The sequence below is a fragment of the Patella vulgata genome, chromosome 5 (genome assembly GCF_932274485.2).
Source record: "Patella vulgata chromosome 5, xgPatVulg1.2, whole genome shotgun sequence".
Lineage (NCBI taxonomy): Eukaryota > Metazoa > Mollusca > Gastropoda > Patellidae > Patella > Patella vulgata.
The window spans coordinates 41404627-41427302 of record NC_065883.2 but is presented as its reverse complement, the minus strand read 5'-3'; the positions used below and the strand labels follow the sequence as shown (position 1 = coordinate 41427302).

Genomic DNA, 22676 nt, shown 5'->3' with positions numbered 1-22676 from the left:
TCTTCCACTACCCCACATGACGGCATTGTTCAACGAGTAACTGATTATGGCAAGTCGATTTGCAGATCCCATTCAATCACGTTTATGGCAAAAATTATCCTATTTGTTTTCACGTAACCGCCGTATTTACCACAACGATTTACCAAATCGATTGTGAAAATCTTCCAATTTGCTTGCCTGCCTGCCCGATTGACGATTCAATTTCCAAGATGACGTCCCCGTCAAGACCCGACGTTAGGCCTAGTTGATTTTATTTTGAATTTCACGTTAAAATACATATTACGGACATTCCTAATACGAATACGGGGCATTTGGGCACAGTCAACTGATTCAACTTGTCATTTTTATACGCCCACATTTTCATGTGGACGTATTATGCCGTCGCCCCTGTCCGTCCGGACGTCCGTCCACAATTGTTTGTGGACCCTCTATAGGTCACAATTCTTATCCGATTTTGGCGAAACTTGAAATATAGGTTTATCTCCAAAAGATCTCGGCTGCTTTCGATATATCGGATCGAAAATTCATGGATTATGGCCCCTGTTTGTACGAAAAATCACGTTTTTAGCTTGTGGACCCTATAGAGGTCACAATTGTTATCCAATTTTGTTGAAACTTGAAATATAAGTTTATAACCCAAAGATCTCGGTTCCTTTCGATATACGTGCATATCGGACCGTAACTTCCTGAATTATGGCCCCTGATTGTACGAAAAATCACGTTTTTATCTTGTTGACCCTATAGAGGTCATAATTTTTATCCAATTTAAAAAACCGTATTATTATATCACTGTTATACCCTAAGGACGACTGAGTTCGAATTCCGTGAAATAGCGTAAAAATATGGTATATCAAGGTTGTGGACCCTATGGAGGTCACAATTTTAATTCGATTTTGTTGAAACTTGAAATGTAAGTTTATAACCCAAACATCTTGGTTCCTTTTGATATTCGCGCATATCGAACCGTAACTTCCTGAATTATGCCTCCTGATTGTACGAAAAATCGCGTTTTTAGCTTGTGTACCCAATAGAGGTCATAATTTTTATCCGATTTTAAAAACCGTATTATTATATCACCGTTACACCCTAAGGAGGGCTAAGTTCGAATTTCGTGAAAATCAGCCAAAAATTAACAGACAAAATGGCTGCCGTTCGTTCTCAAATAGCGTAAAAATACGTTATATCAAGGTTGTGGACCCTATAGAGGTCACAATTTTTATCCGATTTTGTTAAAACTTGAAATGTAAGTTTATAACCCAAAGATCTCGGATCCTTTCGATATTCGCACATATCAGACCATAACTTCCTGAATTATGGCCCCTGATTGTACGAAAAATCGCGTTTTTAGGTCATAATTTTTATCCGATTTAAAAAAACGTATTATTATATCACCGTTACGCCATAAGGACGGCTGGGTTCGAATTTCGTGACGATTGGCCCAAAACTGACAGACAAAATGGCCGCCCTTCGTTCTCAAATAGCGTAAAGATATGGTATATCAAGGTTGTGAACCTTAATCCTATTTTGATAAAACTTGAAATGTAAGTTTATAACCCAAAGATCACTAGCTGGCACTAAGGTGCTAATTAATTGATGAGATTAACTGAGTTAAGTTAATCTCACTAAAGTTATATTATACACAACAGACTACTAATGTATAGATTGTTCTTCATTATAACACTATCATGTGAATATTATGCCGTATGTGTTGTGGATGTTTCGTTACGAAAGGAGTGCATTTTCGTCGTCAGCACCCTTGAAATCCTAAATAAAAAACATATTAAACGACAAAATATAGCAAATAAATTGCGGAAATAGTTGGATCAAATTTTTACTGCGATTTTCGTCTTCAGCACCACTGAAAACCCATGGAAAGATATATTCAACGATAAAACAGCAGATAAATGGCCTTGTTGCTATGGGATTTTGATTTGGAACATACCAAATTTTTGACTTGCTTTTTCTCACAACTTACTTTTGTGAGTTGGGTAGCTTCTAATGGACACAGCTCAGTCAATTTTTGCCCAATTCAAACAAACTACACATCAAATTGAAGGTAATGAGTTGGAGAATGTGAAAATAACAATAACTCAATTTTCAAAATTTCCTCATTGTGACTCAGTATGCTGTGGGGGTCACATATGTTGTTTACATTAGTGAGATGAAGAAGCCTATTTAATTTCAATAATTTCCGTTTATAACGTCTAGAGTTATGGCCCTTGTTTCACTTTGTTGAACCTTATGAATGCTTTAATGCCAAAAGTTAACATCCGATCTTTGTGAAATTTATATGCAGGGGACTATTAAAATGGGTTCGTCCGTCTGTCTGTCCGTCTGTCTGTCCGTCACACTTTTTGGGACACAATAACTCTCTTCCTAATTGAGCTAGAATGTTCAAACTTGGTGTATGTGTTTATTAGGTCAATGCCTTGATGGAGTTCGAAGATGAGCATTTTCCGCTTAGGGTAAGCAGAGATAAGCAATTTGATTGGTTGATGCTTTGGGACACGATAACTCTCTTCCTAATTGGGCTAGAATGTTCAAACTTGGTGTATGTGTTGATTAGGTCAATGCCTTGATGGAGTTCGAAGATGAGCATTTTCCGCTTAGGGTAAGCAGAGATAAGCAATTTGATTGGTTGATGCTTTGGGACACGATAACTTTTAATTGAGCTAGAATGTTCAAACTTGGTGTATGTGTTTATTAGGTCAATGCCTTGATGGAGTTCGAAGATGAGCATTTTCCGCTTAGGGTAAGCAGAGATAAGCAATTTGATTGGTTGATACTTTGGGGCACGATAACTCTCTTCCTAATTGAGCTAGAATGTTCAAACTTGGTGTATGTGTTGATTAGGTCAATACCTTGATGGAGTTCGAAGATGAGCATTTTCCGCTTAGGGTAAGCAGAGATAAGCAATTTGATTGGTTGATGCTTTGGGACACGATAACTTTAGTTCTAATTAAGTGAGATTGATGAAACTTGGTGTATAGTTTCATTACAGTAATACCTTGACTAAGTTTGATAATGAGCATTTTCTGCTCAGGGTAAGCAGAGCGATACGCAATTTGATTTTTATATGTGTCCTCTAATTATTTTCCTATTTCGGCGGGGGACATCAGCCTCACTGTTGGCTTGTTTAAATTAGTGAAACGAAAAAGCCTATTTAATTTCAATAATTTCCGTTTATAATTAGATATATATATTTACAGACGAATAATAATTGTCCATGTAGATATGGTGTTTTTTCGCAGGTAAGGGACGGATGAGATCAAGGACAACTTGTTCACTTTTATTAAAACTATCAGTAGTAGGTCCTTATTTTCCAGTATAACAAAAACCAGTATGAGACTGAGAGTCACACATAACATAGAATTTCAAGCCCTACTTATGAGGTTTATTCGGGATATATTGTCATTAAAATACACGTCCTTTGAAGGGACACAAACTTTCGTCAATACTAAGTTTTTGGTCTGCCTCAAAATGTGTGAGAGATGTTGGAACAATTTTATCCATCATTGCGTCATAGGCCTCACTTTATATAAGGGATCATAGTTAACACTTGTTCTCTCTAGTTGATCGGAATTATTGTTATAATGAATCATGCCTGGAAATTACTGGTCGGACAATGTCTTGTCGAATTCTGTGACTTGTCAGGTGAAACTTCCAAACGGTCTGTCATTTTGTCTGAGGAAAAATTTATCGGCAGATTTTCGCCATTTTCGGAAAATAAAAGTACGGTAGACTGCTACCTTTCGTGAATTTCTAACTTTACTTGTTATCGTACATGTAGCTCTACATTCTATAACTTGCATGTCACAATCTACAGTTGGAAAATGCACATAAGTCTATTAATCCAAAGTATTGCTTTTTTATCTGAAAAATGTCACAGTCTAGTCAATCAACCACGTGGGCTTGCTTCTGGCAATACTGTATACCGGAAAACACCGGAAAACTACCAGAAAACACCCATGTTATACTGAATACCGGAAAACCACTAAACACACTGAATACCGGAAAACACACTTAATAGGTAACAAAGAGCCTGGTCCTCTGTTTGCAGAGAGTTAGGTTAAGAATTTGGGGGAGAAGTTAAGTCTCCAATTAAGCACTGACCTAGGATGATGAAAAATTAGTTTGTGATATTTCCTAGTTTTATTAAAAATACATACAATACATTAGATTTATATACAAAGGCGATTTCACTGTTTATTGGTGGCGCTGATGGTCTTCCTTACATGGTACTTCTGGTATAGGGCCGATAGGTAAATCCCGCAAAATTGCGAGATTTCACGAGAAATTGAACTTCCGGTGACATGTGCCAATATCACGCGATTTTGTTAGCCTGATAATGTTGAAAGCAAGCGAGTGAAGGGGGTTAAATATTTATTCATTTGTGCCTTACTTCAAACAAAGTTGTGATCTTCGCTCACCAGTTACTATTTATATGAAAAACAATGTCATAAATTATGCAAGCCGGAGAGTTGTGGAGATTTATTACACTATACCACTGGTACCGTGGAATCTCGGGTAAATAGCTTTATTATCTAATCTGTGTAGAATTATTCATAAATATCATTGAATTTGGCAAAATAGCATTCAATTTGTGCTTGTATACAACTTAAATCTCAACGTGCAATTTTGATTACCAAGCGTTAATTAACTAGTGTTTAGTTTGTCGACACGTGTGTAATTATAAGCGTCCCGCTTAATTTTCACGACTGTTCAATAATTAGTTGGACCGTTCAATTTCCCGAGTTATGATTAAAATTAGTCAAGGTGTCCAATTACGCCAGGTATTCAGTTCTGTTGCCGAACATCCAATTTCACATGCGTTGTTCAGATTTTAACGAAATGTTTATATTGAAGGAGTTGTAATATAGTAATGCTGCCATGAAAGCGTGTACATGTATAATGTACAGGCCGGTTCGAATAACAACAAAATGAGTTCGGTAATCTCGGGAAAACATTTACCGGCATTCTGTATCGGTTAGGATTTTTATATGCCCACATTTTCATGTGGACGTATTATGCCGTCGCCCCCGTCCGTCCGTCCGTCAGTCATGGATTATGGCCCCTGTTTGTACGAAAAATCACGTTTTTAGCTTGTGGACCCTATAGAGGTCACAATTTTTATCCGATTTTGTTGAAACTTGAAATGTAAGTTTATTACCCAAAGATCTCAGTTCCTTTCAATATTTGCGCGTATCGGACAGTAACTTCCAGAATTATGGCCCCTGATTGTACGAAAAATCACGTTTTTAGCTTGTGGACCCTATAGAAGTCATAATTTTTATCCGATTTAAAAAAACGTTCTATTATATCACTGTTACACCCTAAGGATGAATGAGTACGAATTTCGTGAAAATCGGCCCAAAATTGACAGACAAAATGGCCGCCGTTCGTTCCCAAATAGCGTAAGAATATGGTATATCAAGGTTGTGGACCCTATAGAGGTCACAATTTTTATCCGATTTTGTTGAAACTTGAAATGTAAGTTTATAACCCAAATATCTCGGTTCCTTTCGATATTCGCACATATCGGACCGTAACTTCCTGAATTATGGCCCCTGATTGTACGAAAAATCACGTTTTTAGCTTGTGGACCCTATAGAAGTCATAATTTTTATCCGATTTAAAAAAACGTTCTATTATATCACCGTTACACCCTAAGGATGACTGGGTTTGAATTTCGTGAACATCGGCCCAAAATTGACAGACAAAATGGCCGCCATTCGTTCCCAAATAGCGTAAGAATATGGTATATCAAGGTTGTGGACCCTATAGAGGTCACAATTTTTATCCGATTTTGTTTAAACTTGAAATGTAAGTTTATAACCCAAAGATCTCGGTTCCTTTCAATATTCGTGCATATCGGACCGTAACCTCCTGAATTATGGCCCCTGATTGTTCGAAAAATCACGTTTTTAGCTTGTGGACCCTATAGAAGTCATAATTTTTATCCGATTTAAAAATCCGTTCTATTATATCACCGTTACACCCTAAGGATGACTGAGTTCAAATTTCGTGAAAATCGGCCTAAAATTGACAGACAAAATGGCCGCCATTCGTTCCCAAATAGCGTAAGAATATGGTATATCAAGGTTGTTGACCCTATAGGGGTCACAATTTTTATACGCCCATCTCGGTTCCTTTCGATATTCGCGCATATCGGAACGTAACTTTCTGAATTATGGCCCCTGATTGTACGAAAAATCGCGTTTTTAGCTTGTGGACCATATAGAGGTCATAATTTTTATCCGATTTAAAAAACCGTATAATTATATCACCATTACACCCTAAGGACGGCTGAGTTCGAATTTCGTGAAAATCGGCCCAAAATTGACAGACAAAATGGCCGCCGTTCGCCCCAAATAGCGTAAAAATATGGTATATCAAGGTTGTGGACCCTTTAGAGGTCACAATTTTTATCCGATTTTGTTGAAACTTGAAATGTTTCCATATTCGCGCATATCAGACTGTAACTTCCTGAATTATGGCCCCTGATTGTACGAAAAATCACGGTTTTAGCTTGTGGACCCTATAGAGGTCATAATTTTTATCCGATTTAAAAAAACATATTATTATATCACCGTTACACCCTAGGGACGGCTGAGTTCGAATTTCGTGAAAATCAGCCCAAAACTGACAAACAAAATGGCTGCCGTTCGTTCCCAAATAGCGTAAAAATATGGTATATCAAGGTTGTGGACCCTTTAGAGGTCACAATTTTTATCCGATTTTGTTGAAACTTGAAATGTAAGTTTATAACTCAAAAATCTTGGTTCCTTTCCATATTCGCGCATATCAGACTGTAACTTCCTGAATTATGGCCTCTGATTGTACGAAAAATCACGGTTTTAGCTTGTGGACCCTATAGAGGTCATAATTTTTATCAGATTTAAAAAAACATATTATTATATCACCGTTACACCCTAGGGACGGCTGAGTTCGAATTTCGTGAAAATCGGCCCAAAATTGACAGACAAAATGGCCGCCGTTCGTTCTCAAATAGCATAAAAATTGGTATATCAAGGTTGTGGACCCTATAGAGGTCACAATTTTTATCCGATTTTGTTGAAACTTGAAATGTAAGTTTATAACCCAAAGATCTTGGTTCCTTTTGATATTCGCGCATGTCAGACTGTAACTTCCTGAATTATGGCCCCTGAATGTACGAAAAATCACGTTTTTAGCTTGTGGACCCTATAGAGGTCATAATTTTTATCCGATTTAAAAAAACGTATTATTATATCACCATTAAACCCTAAGGACGGTTGAGTTTGAATTTCGTGAAAATCGGCCCAAAACTGACAGACAAAATGGCCGCCGTTCGTTCTCAAATAACATAAAAATATGGTATATCAAGGTTGTGGACCATATAGAGGTCACAATTTTTATCCGATTTCGTTGAAACTTGAAATGTAAGTTTATAACACAAAGATCTCGGTTACTTTCGATATTCGAGCATATCGGACCATAACTTCCTGAATTATGGCCCCTGATTGTACGAAAAATCATGTTTTTAGCTTGTTGACCCTATAGAGGTCATAATTTTTATCAGATTTAAAAAAACGTATTATTGTATCACCATTACACCCTAAGGACGGCTGAGTTCGAATTTCGTGAAAATCAGCCCAAAACTGACAAACAAAATGGCTGCCGTTCGTTCCCAAATAGCGTAAAAATATGGTATATCAAGGTTGTGGACCCTATAGAGGTCATAATTTTTATCCGATTTTGTTGAAACTTGAAATGTGAGTTTATAACCCAAAGATCTCGGTTCTTTTCGATATTCGCGCATATCGGAACGTAACTTCCTGAATTATGGCCCCTGATTGTACGAAAAATCCAAGTTTTTATCAGATTTAAAAAAACATATTATTATATCACCGTTACACCCTAGGGACGGCTGAGTTCGAATTTCGTGAAAATCGGCCCAAAATTGACAGACAAAATGGCCGCCGTTCGTTCTCAAATAGCATAAAAATTGGTATATCAAGGTTGTGGACCTTATAGACGTCACAATTTTAATCCTATTTTGATAAAACTTGAAATGTAAGTTTATAACCCAAAGATCTCGGTTCCTTTCGATATTCGCGCATATCTTAACGTAACTTCCTGAATTATGGCCCCTGATTGTACGAAAAATCACGTTTTTAGCTTGTGGACCCTATAGAGGTCATAATTTTTATCTGATTTAAAAAAACATATTATTTTATCACTGTTACACCCTACGGACGACTGAGATCGAATTTCGGGAAAATCGGCCCAAAATTGACAGGCAAAATTTCAAGGTTGCGGATATTGAATAAAGCCATTTCACACACGTGTACATTACATGCGGATGTCATATATTTATACAATGTCCACAAGTGTGTTAGGCCTACATGTAATTCTCGCCTTCACTCCGTTATAATTTTCTTATTTTGAGTACAATTTCTGAATGATTCCATTCTTTTGTACGTCCAACTTCCCAAATTCCTACTGCATATACATGTACCCTGTGTAACTGCAATCTATAAGTTTATACATACATGTATATGTTTACGTTTAAAATCTAGATATCAGAAGCTCGAAAGTTATACTAGACGGTGAACACGCAAGTTTCTTGATTGAATCTGCATTTGCTTTTGTAATTATAACTGTATGTAAATCGTGATTATATACTATTCAAAAAAAGTAGGGGATATTTGATTTTGGGGGCATAATACTAAAATATGCAAATGACTACGAAAAAAAGTCACTATAGAACCTAACAGAAGAAACATTTCCAGTTACGCCCAAACGCACCAATAGCTACCGCATGGAATGCAGGTGATGCTTGGGATCATCATGGGGGTCCAACCCAAGATTTGCACGACTCTGACTTTGAATGTTACAGTCATTGTGGCATTGAATTCCAGGGTGGAAACATCAGTTTAATTGTTTTAGTGACCAGAAAACAAATCGTGTCATCACAGCAAATCAGATCAGCGCTCGTCTTCAAACAGACACTGGTGTGAGAGTGAGTGGCCAGACGATTCGGAATCGACTGCATAGGGGTCACCTTCGCGCCCGACGTCCTCGCGTGATCCCTTGTTTGAGAGATCATCACATTCAGGCAAGACGTCGTTGGTGTAGGGATCGTCAACACTGGGATAATCGACGCTGGAGCAATGTGATGTTTTCAGATGAGTCAAGGTTCACTGTTGATTTTTTGGACAGACGTAGGAGGGTGTGGCGTCGTCGAAACGAGCGCTTCCAAGACGTTAACGTCATCAGACATGATCGATTTGGGGGTGGTTCTGTTATGGTGTGGGGAGGCATCACTGTTGCTGGAAGAACGGCTTTACATGTTGTTGCAGGGCGTGTTACAGGCCAGTACTACCGGGACAACATCTTGGCAGTCCATGTTGTGCCGTTCGCACGACGTCATGGCCGCCGTTTCATCTTCCAGGATGACAACACAAGATGTCACAGGGCCAGGATAGTTACAGGTTACCTCCAACAACAGAACATCACCACATTACCTTGGCCAGCACTGAGTCCCGACCTCTCCCCCATCGAGCATGTCTGGGACATGCTTGGACAGAGGTTACGTCAACGTCAACAACGTCCTGCCAATGTCCAAGAACTTGCTGCTGCGTTGCAACAGGAATGGGACAATCTGGACCAAAATGACCTTAGACGTCTCATTAGGAGTATGCCACGTCGGATCAATGCTTGTTTGGCAAACAGAGGAGGATTTACCCGTTACTGACTTGGTTGTGATGCTGTGATAACTTTGCTGTTTGACCCCGGGTATCATTTTACCCTTATAATGGTCAGTCTGTGCCTTACTTAGTCTAACGATCATTTGGAATAAATCGATGAATGTGAACTTCATTTCATTTTGTCATTTGTTTCTTCGTCAGTTTCATTAGGTGACTTTAATAACACTTAAAAATCAAATATCCCCTACTTTTTTTGAATAGTATAATTATAAACAATGCATTTATATAACTGTACGGCTTGTTTTCAGATCCCATAATTGAATATTGTATCTTTATAATATGTAAATATTGAATAAATATTGTTAGAAAAAAAAGGAGAAAAAAAAAACAAACCTGCATCTATATTGCATAATATCGGACGCATATTTATCCTTGCTATTTGGACCAACCCAAAGGACCACACGGACTTATTCATTTTAAAAATATAATACAGACAATATGTTATTAATGATTTTAATCATTAATAACATATTGTATCATAATACAAAGAGGCGAACAATTTATAGGTGAGTATATACATAACTTTAGAATATCCGCTGCCGGTAAGTACATATTAGCAAATATATATCTTTATTACATCAACAATTTAATTGTTTTTCTTTGATGTGCTTCATGATGAAACAATGCGACGGGTAAGTACATAACACTTTATTATTTCAAAGAAAACATATGCATACTAAAACAAACACTATTATCAATTATTAAAACAACACTTTATTATTGATTCGAGTAGTCATATTAATACAAACACAAATATAAACGTATTAAAACAACACTTTATTATTGGTCCGAGTGGTCCTTTTGTATGGTCCGAGTAGTCTTTTTTGTTTCGTCCGAGTGGTCTATTAGTTGGTCCAAGTGGTCATGCATTCGTACAAAAGAATGGAATCATTCAGAAAGTGTAGGCTACTCAAAATAAGGGAGTGAAGGCGACAATTACATGTAACACATCGTGGACATTGTATAAATATATGACATGCGCATGTAATGTACACGTGTGTGAAATGGCTTTATTTAATATCCGCTTCCACCGAAATGAATTGGGCGACATTTAAAGTAGATGTATATTGTCACAGCGGAGATTTGTCGCCAATTAACACAGACTAAGAATATAGTCCCAAAAATGGCACGTTTCTGACCACGTGACTTACCGTTAAGCGCCCTGTGGAGTGGATCGAGTGCTCTATGAATGATTGATTTAGATTAACTGAAGCTGCAAGCTCATCGTATGACGTATATAATTTAAAGTTTGGATTTTATAGCAGCCAATAATTGATGGATTACATCTAAGTTTTAGACGAAGATGTAATGATACGTTGTAAAAAAATTGTAAGTTGTTCATTGTTGCATACATTTTGGTCGACATTATATGCATGGACAGTGCGTTAGAAAAAAATCCTAACCGATACAGAATGCCTTAAAATGTTTTCCCGAGATTACCGAACTCATTTTGTTTTTATTCAAACTGGCCTGTACATTATACATGTACACGTTTTCACGGCAGCATTACTATATTACAACTCTTTCAATATAAACATTTTGTTAAAATCTGAACAACGCATGTGAAATTGGATGTTCGGCCACAGAATTGAATACCTGGCGTAATTGGACACCTTGACTAATTTTAATCACAACTTGGGGAAATTGAACGGTCCAACTAATTATTGAACAGTCGTGAAAATTAAGCGGGACCAGAGGTCGCAGTCACGCAAAAATCCGCGTATTTCACGCATTTTTTTAAAAAAAAACCCAAATATTGACGGATGCTGCGTAATTTACACGCAGAAAATTTCCCTGACGTGAGAATAGTTAGATTATTCTATGTCGTAGTTTGTACAATTTATGTGCATCACCCGGCATTTACACACCTCTACTGTACGTAGTCTCCGTAGTTTTTTTAAAATTTCCTCTTATTTCATTCATAAGTTCATGGCAGTAAGCTTACGTAGCTATCCTATTGGAAGCAATAAAGCGCATTTCATACAAGACATGGATTGGCTAGAACAAGATATACTGTTTACATTCAGCCAATCAAATGTTGGCTTTCATAGCAATAGTTTTCTCTTTACGTCCTGTCGAAGTGAAAGATTGAAATGACTGCCGTCAACTATAGACATGTCGTTAACCTCCAGTCGTCATTAGACTAAATACAGTAGGCATATCAATGAAATAAGGACGCTTAAAATAGGGTTGTTCACAAAACCACTTTACATGCTTCTATACTGAGTATTTTGAGAGGCTCTTCACGCAGATGTGGAGGGCAAAAACGCAAAATTTTGGAATGTCTGCGTATTTTTACGCAACTCGAAATTGATCTACTGCGACCTCTGAGCGGGACGCTTATAATTACACGCGTCTCGACAAACACTAGTTAATTAACGCTTGGTAATCAAAATTGCACGTTGAGATTTAAGTTGTATACAAGAACAAATTGAAGGCTATTAGGCCAAATTCAATGATATTTATGAATAATTCTACATAGATTAGATAATAACGCTATTTACCCGAGATTCCACGGTACCAGTCGTATAGTGTTAGCTCTAAAAATGACGAAGTGACGATCGACTGACTGCCGTCTGCCAGTACGATAAAACTCTGTCGAGTCCTTAAGCAGGTATGTTGAAAATCCATTATCATTAGTTAGGCCTATAATTTGTACAATCTAGGGCCTAGTCATCGTTCCATTTATTTGAGAAAATATAAATCAAGCGATTGAAAAATAATAATTTAGTGACTGTTCATTAATACCGGGGACCCAGAAAAACAGTGCTGGGCTTGGGCTGTCACATTGACTCAGCTACGGAAATACCAAACACTATTGTTTACTGTATTCATACACGTATAATATATTACAGATTATCTTTTGACTTGGAATAGACATACACACATTCACCCACTTCCCGGGGGATCACGTGGCTAAGTAGGTAAGACGCTATCTCGCTAGTCGTATAGTGTTAGCTCTAAAAATGACGAAGCGACGATCGACTGACTGCCGTCTGCCAGTACGATAAAACTCTGTCGAGTCCTTAAGCAGGTATGTTGAAAATCCATTATCATTAGTTAGGCCTATAATTTGTACAATCTAGGGCCTAGTCATCGTTCCATTTATTTGAGAAAATATAAATCAAGCGATTGAAAAATAATAATTTAGTGACTGTTCATTAATACCGGGGACCCAGAAAAACAGTGCTGGGCTTGGGCTGTCACATTGACTCAGCTACGGAAATACCAAACACTATTGTTTACTGTATTCATACACGTATAATATATTACGGATTATCTTTTGACTTGGAATAGACATACACACATTCACCCACTTCCCGGGGGATCACGTGGCTAAGTGGGTAAGACGCTAGATTTTCCGGCGTGGTTCTCCCTTGTCAGTGATGTAGGACGGAGGGGCTGACAAGGAAAGCTGTCTAGTCGTTCGGATGGGACGAAAAACCGAGGTCCCGTGTACACATTGGCGTGCACGTAAAAGATCCCTTGGCAGTTGGAATTCGATATAAGAGTAGGCCGTAGTGCCAATGTCCGGGCAAAATTTCCCTCATAGCACACTGTATGGCGTATGCCCGTCTTCATTAGCCCAGGTTAGGAGCAGAAAAGTAGGACGTTAAACTCCATTTCATTTCATTTCACCCACTTCCCAAACCACTGAACTTCAAAAAGTAATAATATATTTAAGTGAGTGCCCTTTATACTTCTTATTTTACAAAGTTTTGGAATCAATAAAAATTAAAAAGGAAAAAAAAATGAGATGTAGATCTAGCTGAATACTATCCAATTGGAGAATAATGTGCAGCTAAAATTAAGCAGAAGATCAGTCGAATTTGGCATAGTATTAGTATTTCTTTGTGAGAAGAATCACATTATAATCATGAAGATATGAATATCAGATTTGTACATAAATGAGGGCCTTTTGGGAAAATTAAAAGATGCTGGTTGAAGCCTAAAGAGAGAGAGAGAGAGAAATGGGGTTTAACGTCCACTTGACACAAACTAGGTCATTTGGGGACTAACACATGGTTTAATTTTATTTCAATAATTCGCTTGCGCGTAGGGTCTTTAGCAGTGGGAGGAAACGGGAGGACCCGGAGAAAACCCACAAGGCTGGACAGGCGACCCTACTCCTTGTCATGTACCACCGGGGATTCAAAACCATGCCAGTTGACTCAATGACAGACCTTGTGATACAGCAAGCATGTGCTAACCATTCGGCCATCCAACCCCCCCCCCCTTTGAAGCCTAAAGGAACTCTTTAAAAACCCTTTTCAAAGTCTTGTGCAAATTCCAACTACCTGAACTCAATGGTACATGTACTTCCTTGGCACCGAGTTTGATTTGATTATAAACCCACATCTGTAAAGTTGTAGCCAGTGAAATCTGAGAACTGCCTTTTAATTTAGGCATAACTTGTAACAAAAACTGCATTTTTATTAATTCATGTGTAAAAATTATTTGTGGACACTGAAATCGCCTGAAGAAATATTATGTTCTAACATACTAATATGTATTTTTTTTTTTTCAGCCCACCAATATAGAAGCCTCTGACTTACTTTTATGAAAAATTTTCATTTGATGACCACAGGGATTGTTAAACTGATAAATTTCAAACATGGAAGGACAATGTAAATATAATGCTTAAATAACCACCGACTGAGTGATTGATTCATCCATAAATCCTAATTTTAAAACAGTTGTTTGCATTGAACATATGCAGGCTTGTTATTTGAGTGCCTGAAAGACTTTGAAATGCATATTTCTTGTAAAGAAATCGTGTAAAGAATTGGAATACATTTAACTCTCAACTGTACATTAGCCACTTTTAGTTACACTTTTTTTTGTTTTGAAATAATTTCAATAAATATATTAAATGAAATCCTTCGATTATTGTGAAATATTTCTATCTAACTGAATATAGGTAGAATGTACTAGGTATAGAGACTATCTACTCATGAGATTATGAATTTTCCTCACTCAATGAAATGAACCTGATATTTGTATAAAAGTCAATTTCTATTATACATAGCCCTCATGTGTACATGTATTCAGTAAACTGAAAAAATTAACAATTTTTAATTGAATTTGACTCGCACCCCCCTTTATGTTGGCATAAAACCATTTATTGTAACTTTTATACACAGATCACTATTTCCAAAATATTTTTGGGGATTTATTCATATAAGATATTTTCACATTTCGCCACATTTATCAATATGTTCATGAAATATTAAAGTGGAATTCCATAAATAGGTTACATAATCCCTTTCAATTGGCAAAATGTATTGAGCTGAAACTTTCCGACAAGTTATGTGGGCTATTTCTTTAATTTGTCTATCAACAGGTATCCTGTGAACTCTCAGAATTTTCCTTTAATTTAAAGAACATTTATTTTTGCCTTTAAATGTAGGTAAGACTTGCATGTACGTACATGTAAATCGAACATTTTACAATGCAACTCTATTGAATTTATGTGTATGTAGCATTATGTCCCTTTTAATTTTAAACGTACACTAACAAATGTATGATATTACTACCATACTGTTATAAGAAACGTAGTGGGCTACATAAATGCATTGTTAAGTTAAATTTATCCAACCATTGGCAATGAAATCTAAACATGTAGCCTACACAGTGAATGTAAATATGTCATACTTTATTTTCGACATGTAATTGGTAAAGTTTCTCTTTAATCATGTAAATTATTAAATGTGTGCAACATTTCTTGCCATATAAATCTATACAAATTTAAGGTGCAATGTGAATGCAACTATGGTATATTTTCTTAAGCAAATTTTCGAAGTCACAAAAAGTTTAGCTTTTACACAGTTTGAACTATAAGGATAAGGATAGATCAGCATAGTAATGTCTTTGGATTTTGTGGGTCTATTATATTGCAAATGTAAATACACATATAAGCTTCCAAATCCACAACTATTCACATTTCCAATTTATTATGTCCACTAAAAAACAATTAATTATTTCGTTATGATTCGCAGACCGACAAATGTTCTTGGTAGTCTATGAGAAATAGTCTTGATATCTAATTCACTCTCTATTTTAAAATAGGCTTCTTTTCAAATATCAGTTTGCTTGTAGGTTCCATAATATTTACAATGCTACCTGAAATGTAGAAAATTGAAATGAAATAAAATTAAGAATATTTGACTGAACAGCAACTCCACAGCCTACACTTTATCGAATGCAAAATGTCATTGGTTCTTTTACGTGCATGCCAACAGACCCATGATTTTTCATCCCATCAGAATGACTAGACATTGTTCCTAGCCGGACGCGCCGTCCTGCACCACTGACAAATGGTGAAGCCAGGAAATTTTCTCGAAAACCGGAATCGAACTCAAAATTTCCTTGTTAGTGAGCGAAATGAAATGAGGTTTACGTCCTACTGTTCTGCTCCGAACTGGGCTAATGAAGACGGGCATATGCCATACAGTATGCTATGAGGGAAATTTTTCCCGGAGAGCCACAGTACGGCGTACTCTTATATTGAATTCCAAAGGTCAAGGGATCTTTTACTTGCATGCCAATGTTAGACGGGACCCCATCAAAATGACTATACAGCTGTCCTTGTCAGGCCCTCCGTACTGCATCACTGACAAGGGGGAACCACGACGGAAAATCTGGATGAACTCTCGGCCAAATGCAGGAATCAAACACCCGACCGCCAGGCTAGCGAGCCAGCATCTTACCCACCGTGACCCATTACTGCGCGAACATCTTACTCACTATAAATATGAATTAGTGTAAAACATGAAATTTTGCATCAATTGTTGATTGGGAAGCATCAGCAGTGGAAATGAATGTGTTCTGAATTAAATGAAAACCATAGGGAATCATGATGAAATAGGGTTAACGTCCTATTCCGACTGGGCTAATGAAGACAGGCTTACACCATACAGTGTGCTATGAGGAAAATTTTGTTACAGCCTACTCTGTCGGGAATCATGATGAAATGGGGTTAACGTCCTATTCCGACTGGGCTAATGAAGACAGGCTTACACCATACAGTGTGCTATGAGGAAAATTTTGTTACAGCCTACTCTTCTATCGAATTCTAACTGCCAAAGGAATCTTTTACGTATTCGCCAATGAGTAGACTAGACCTCAGTTTTTCGTCCCATCCAAATGACTAGAGAGCTGTCCTTATCAGGCCCTCCGTCCTGCACCACTGACAAGGGGAAACCTTACTGGAAAATGTCGAACTTTCTCGGCCAACACTGGGATTGAACCCATGACCTCCCGGCTAGCAAGTCAGTGTCTTACTCACTTAGCCACAATGGTTCCCCAATCATGTTAGATAATTATTACATGATGGTACTGTTATATAGGGAAAGGAATCATGTTAGAGGTATTCCTTTCCCTATATAAAAGTGCCATCATGTTATCATTGCTAAGGTAAATGGATGTTGCTAAGTATGCCTAACATGTGTAAGAATTCTGTCACAATTAGAACCGTATATATGCCTACCTTTAACAGAACAGTCACCAAGTTCTATTTATACTGGTATAGCCTGTCACAAACATTTTTCCCTTTTCATTCACCTGAGGAAATAAATGTAATAGTAATAAAAATCAGACAAGTGTGCTGTCATATAATTTAAGATCTTGCATATCATGTGTCCTTATTTATTTTCTTTGATAGTTGATTACTGTTTTTTTAGAAATAGGTTGGCCTATATCATGAGGACTAGTATTATCTTAATTTTACAAATCTTCACAAACTGATGTGAGGCATCCTGCCTGCATATTGTGAGATCGGTCTGTCAAGTAAAACCAGAAAATGGAAAAAGGTACTAAATTATGAGCCCTAGGCCTAGAGTAGATCATGAGGTCTAATATTTAAACTTAAGAAATCTTAACAAAATGAAAAATCTTCATGAGGCCTAGTAGTAGTACAATTTTATTTTTACAAATCTTCGGAAAATGCTGTGAGATCGGTCTGTCAAGTAAAACCATAAAATGCAAAAGGGTACTAAATTATACTGAATATAGGCCTAAGTAAATTTAAATATTTTAACATTCATCCATATTTTTTATTTGACAAATTACCTACTTGTACTTCTTGAATCAGAACACCTTCCACGTGTGCTACGGCCATTTTTCGCCCATCCTCTCTGCGCTAAAAACTTGAATATTTCCCCACCGTCATAATTATTATAATCCATCAATCTGGTGAAATAAAACACATCGTAAACTTGTAAAGTTTTTAACTTGTCGAAAAATTCAAGGGAGATCGTGATACGCTAGCATACATAGTCAAGTTTTTTATTTTTTATTTTAAAACAACAGTGGGCCTACTACTAACATTAGGTCTATCTAGGCCTATAGCATATTTTCCATTTGGCATTGTTGGTACTTGGGATTATAACCCATGTGAATAATTCTTAAATTTATATAACCATTAAGACATTAAAATGTAAATTTCACGCAGCACTAAATGTGCAGGCGGAGGAATAATGTACCGGTAATGGGGTTTGTTTGTAAACAAATCTAAGCCAGATCACTATCTGTCGCAAAAGGCTAAAACTGTGAAACCAAGGCTTGGGCTCCTATTTCGAGATTAATATGAAACATTTTATTAACATATAATGTTTAAATAATTGATTTACATACCTTGATAAACAAACTAAAATATCTGTTATTTTTCTTTTGTAAAATGATAGTAATTGGTGCCGAGAATGCTTCATTGATTCCCACTCAATGTCTTGCAAAGCATCGTATTTTCCGCCATTGCTCGGTACATGTCACCGGAAGTAGATTACCGACGAAATCGTCGTGAGACTTAGCGGCCCTATTCTAGTATTTTTGTTTCTGAAGAAAAAAGAAAATAAATTTGAGGCTCTCGGGGGAGAGCCACATTAGTGTGTTCCCTACTACAGATTGGATTTTCTCAAAAATCGTGTTTGTTCCACATCACCAGGTTAGGGCTAGGGATTCTTATATCTAGTTGATTTTATTTACTTACGGTTAGGGATAGGATTTGATATATGGGTTGTTTTGGGTTAGGGTGGAGACTGGTCTTATTTAATCTAATTTACTGAGCACTAGGATGTCATCCAGATTTTTATTTTTAGAATATGCAATTATAAGTTTCTGTGTGAATATTTTCGGGTGATTTTCTTGGAGATCAATATAGTGTTTTCTGATGATTTTGGATGCACTTGCTGCTGTTGTGCTAAATGGAACTACAACGGGGCTATTGTGCTAGCCGTATGAATATTCAAACCTAGGGGGGCTGTTGTTTTCAATTTGTCAATCCAGAATTTTTCTCTTGTTAGTATGACCAGGTAGAATTAGAGCATAGTTAATTTGAGGCCCCAGCCATTATAGATTAGCCTGAAGCCTAATCAAAGTCAATTCTGTAATTATATTAGAGAGACATTGTTTCATAAATTATTATCTATTGTCCAGTTAATCCAGTATAAATTAAGGTATTAAGGATTATAAAGTTAGGGTTACTAAGAAACAATGCTAAGGTGTAAAAGTCCTGAAAATTGTATATTAGGATAGAAGGCGAGAACCACACAGGCAGGCAAGGGACATACTGAAGGGCAGGTCTCTGATAAGTTATTTCTTAGATGCTGTTCCTTATTAAGTTACTTAGCCTGTGGGTCAGTATTATGTATATATATTATCATTGTTAAATATTGTTACAGAATATAAGATTATACTAAGAGAAGTGAGTTATTGAATTATTGTATGTTCAATCGTACACCCCCAACTAGATTGAACATACAACCCATCGTCGAAGGTTGGACCATAAGCAGGTCCATAAACCCCGGATGATATATGGTGAGATAGCCAAGTCGATCTGTGAGTATCTCTCAAGTCGTGCAAGTGGTTTTTTTTTAGTCTTACACCCCCATCAAGACAAAAGAAGATAATTGCATCTCCTAGATGGAGCGTCAGATGATTTACAATATAATGTTTGAAGGCGTCCAATTGGATTTTACTAGAGATGAAGGACATGAAAATCCAACGAAATGGCTACAGAAGTTTGAATTTGCATGTGAAATATTAAATGTAGCAGAGGACAGCAAGGTTGAATTCTTTTCTTCAAAAATAACAAACAGAGCGTCAGTGTGGTTTTAGTCAGTTCCTACAATGATAAAAATGGATTTTAAAGAATTGGAAACTGCCTTTAAAGATGAATATGGTCATGAAGTTATTGTTGATTATAGACGAGAACTATGTAGAAGGAAACAGCAATGCGGAGAAACAGTAGCAGAATATATTTATGAGATGAAGAAACTGGAAAGCTGCTTGGATTCGCCATTACCTGATAAGGTTCTGATGAATGTAACACGGGCAGGAATGTTACCGCTGCTACAAGATCAAATGGGAAGGACACGCACAAAAAACATGCAAGAATTAGAAAAACTGGCCCATTTTGCTGAAAAATATTTTATAATATCTGATTGGATGGATCATATGCTCATGGACAAAAATGCAACTACAAAGCCTACTAATGTAGAGGCATCAACAAGATTAACCAGTGGCAATACTGATGAAAACAATGAAATTGGTAACATGTTGTTGAAAATGCTAGAGCATGATGATGTCAGTGTAGAACCAGAAGAAGTGCCTGACTGTGGTACTGCTAGTATATTAATGGAAGACAGAAATGAAGAAACCGTGAAAGAAATTAAAAACAGAGAAAAAACTTGTCAAGAAATTTTAACTAATGAAGAAGTCAATACCATGCCAACAATAGTTGAAGACATTAACAACGGTGATGCATTACAAATGGAGAATAGTTTTATAGAAAAGGGTACTACGAGTACAGATACTGAAGACAGCAACGAAGTGATATTAGATTTAAAATTAGATGAAAACATTCAAAATAGAAAAGTTATCAAATCTGAAAAAATTACAAGTTCTGTGTTGAAAATATCACCTAAAGAGATATGTGAACAAAACTCTAAAGATTTTCTGACAAGGTCTCAACCTACTTATTTGGAGAGCAAAGTGTTACCGGAAATTCAACCAAACAAGAAAGTTAGGTGCAGAAAACACATGAAAAATCAGACTAAAAGCAATTTTTGCAAGGTGAAAAATCGAACAAAGGGAAACCATCTGATTTCTAACCGATGCACAGGCTTTAAAAATGCACACAAGGCATTTCATAAACCTGTGATTGACTTCAAAATGTCAGAATTAAGCAGAATTGATAAATTGGATAAATTAAGATCAATTGTACATGTTAAGTTAAAATGCATAAATTAGATTCAACTTAAGAGAGTGTTTCATTGGCCTTGAAAGACATTGGAATAAAGGCTGCTCACCTTTAATTCGATGTCTTTAGACCATTTTAACTAGCCTGAGCAACTAGATAAAATGAATCTTAATAAAATTATTTAATATCATCTCTCATCTATTCAATATATATCAAGAAATCAATTTAATATGAAGTACAATCTTTTCTCAACATGATTAATTAGATAGAGAAACAGAATAAATTTTTCTACGCCCACATTTTCATGTGGACGTATTATGCCGTCGCCCCTGTCCGTCCGTCCGTCCACAATTGTTTGTGGACTCTCTACAGGTCACAATTCTTATCCGATTTCGACGAAACTTGAAATATAGGTTTATCCCCAAAAGATCTCAGCTGCTTTCGATATTGGCATGTATCGGATCGAAACTTCATGGATTATGGCCCCTGTTTGTACGAAAAATCACGTTTTTAGCTTGTGGACCTTATAGAGGTCACAATTTTTATCCGATTTTGTTGAAACTTGAAATGTAAGTTTATAACCCAAAGATCTCAGTTCCTTTCGATATTTGCGCATATCGGACAGTAACTTCCTGAATTATGGCCCCTGATTGTACGAAAAATCACGTTTTTAGCTTGTGGACCCTATAGAAGTCATAATTTTTATCCGATTTAAAAAAACGTTCTATTATATCACCGTTACACCCTAAGGATGATTGAGTTCCAATTTCATGAAAATCGGCCCAAAATTGACAGACAAAATGGCCGCCATTCGTTCCCAAATAGCGTAAGAATATGGTATATCAAGGTTGTGGACCCTATAGGGGTCACAATTTTTATCCGATTTTGTTGAAACTTGAAATGTAAGTTTATAACCCAAAGATCTCGGTTCCTTTCAATATTCGTGCATATCGGACCGTAACTTCCTGAATTATGACCCCTGATTGTACGAAAAATCACGTTTTTAGCTTGTGGACCCCATAGAAGTCATAATTTTTACCCGATTTAAACAAATTTATTCTTATATCACCGTTACACCCTAGGGACAACTGAATTGGAATTTCGTGAAAATCGGCCCAAAATTGACAGACAAAATGGCCGCCGTTCGTTCTCAAATAGCGTAAGAAAATGGTATATCAAGGTTGTGGACCCTATAGAGGTCACAATTTTAATCCGATTTTGTTGAAACTTGAAATGTAAGTCTATAACCCAAAGATCTCGGTTCCTATTGATATTCGCGCATATCGGACGGTAATTTTCTGAATTATGGCCCCTGGTTGTACGAAAAATCGCGTTTTTAGCTTGTGGACCCTATAGAGGTCATAATTTTTATCCGATTTAAAAAAACGTATTATTATATCACCGTTACACCCTAAGGACGACTGAGTTTGAATTTCATGAAAATCGGCCCAAAATTGACAGACAAAATGGCCGCCGTTATTTCTCAAATAGCGTAAAAATATGGTATATCAAGGTTGTGGACCCTATAGAGGTCACAATTTTTATCCGATTTTGTTGAAACTTGAAATATAAGTTTATAACCCAAAGATCTCGGTTCCTTTCTATATTTGCCCATATCGGACTGTAACTTCCTGAATTATGGCCCCTGATTGTACGAAAAATCATGTTTTTAGCTTGTGGACCCATTAGAGGTCATAATTTTTATCCGATTTAAAAAAACGTATTAT

The 22676-nt window shown here is 36.7% G+C and overlaps 1 protein-coding gene across 7 annotated transcripts in view; it reads left to right on the top strand.

Annotated features, from left to right (window-relative positions):
* LOC126820655 (zinc finger CCCH domain-containing protein 14) overlaps positions 1-22676 on the top strand; it is a 355618-nt gene that overhangs the window by 95133 nt on the left and 237809 nt on the right. Inside the window, exon 8 of one of the 7 annotated variants that reach the window (XM_050548759.2) lies at positions 14281-15971. The exons of the other annotated variants lie outside the window; for them this stretch is intronic. Coding sequence (XP_050404716.1) covers positions 14281-14293 — 13 coding nt within the window. The 3' untranslated portion in view covers positions 14294-15971. Of the gene's footprint in view, positions 1-14280; positions 15972-22676 lie in introns of those variants that run through there. 7 annotated transcript variants of the gene reach the window in all.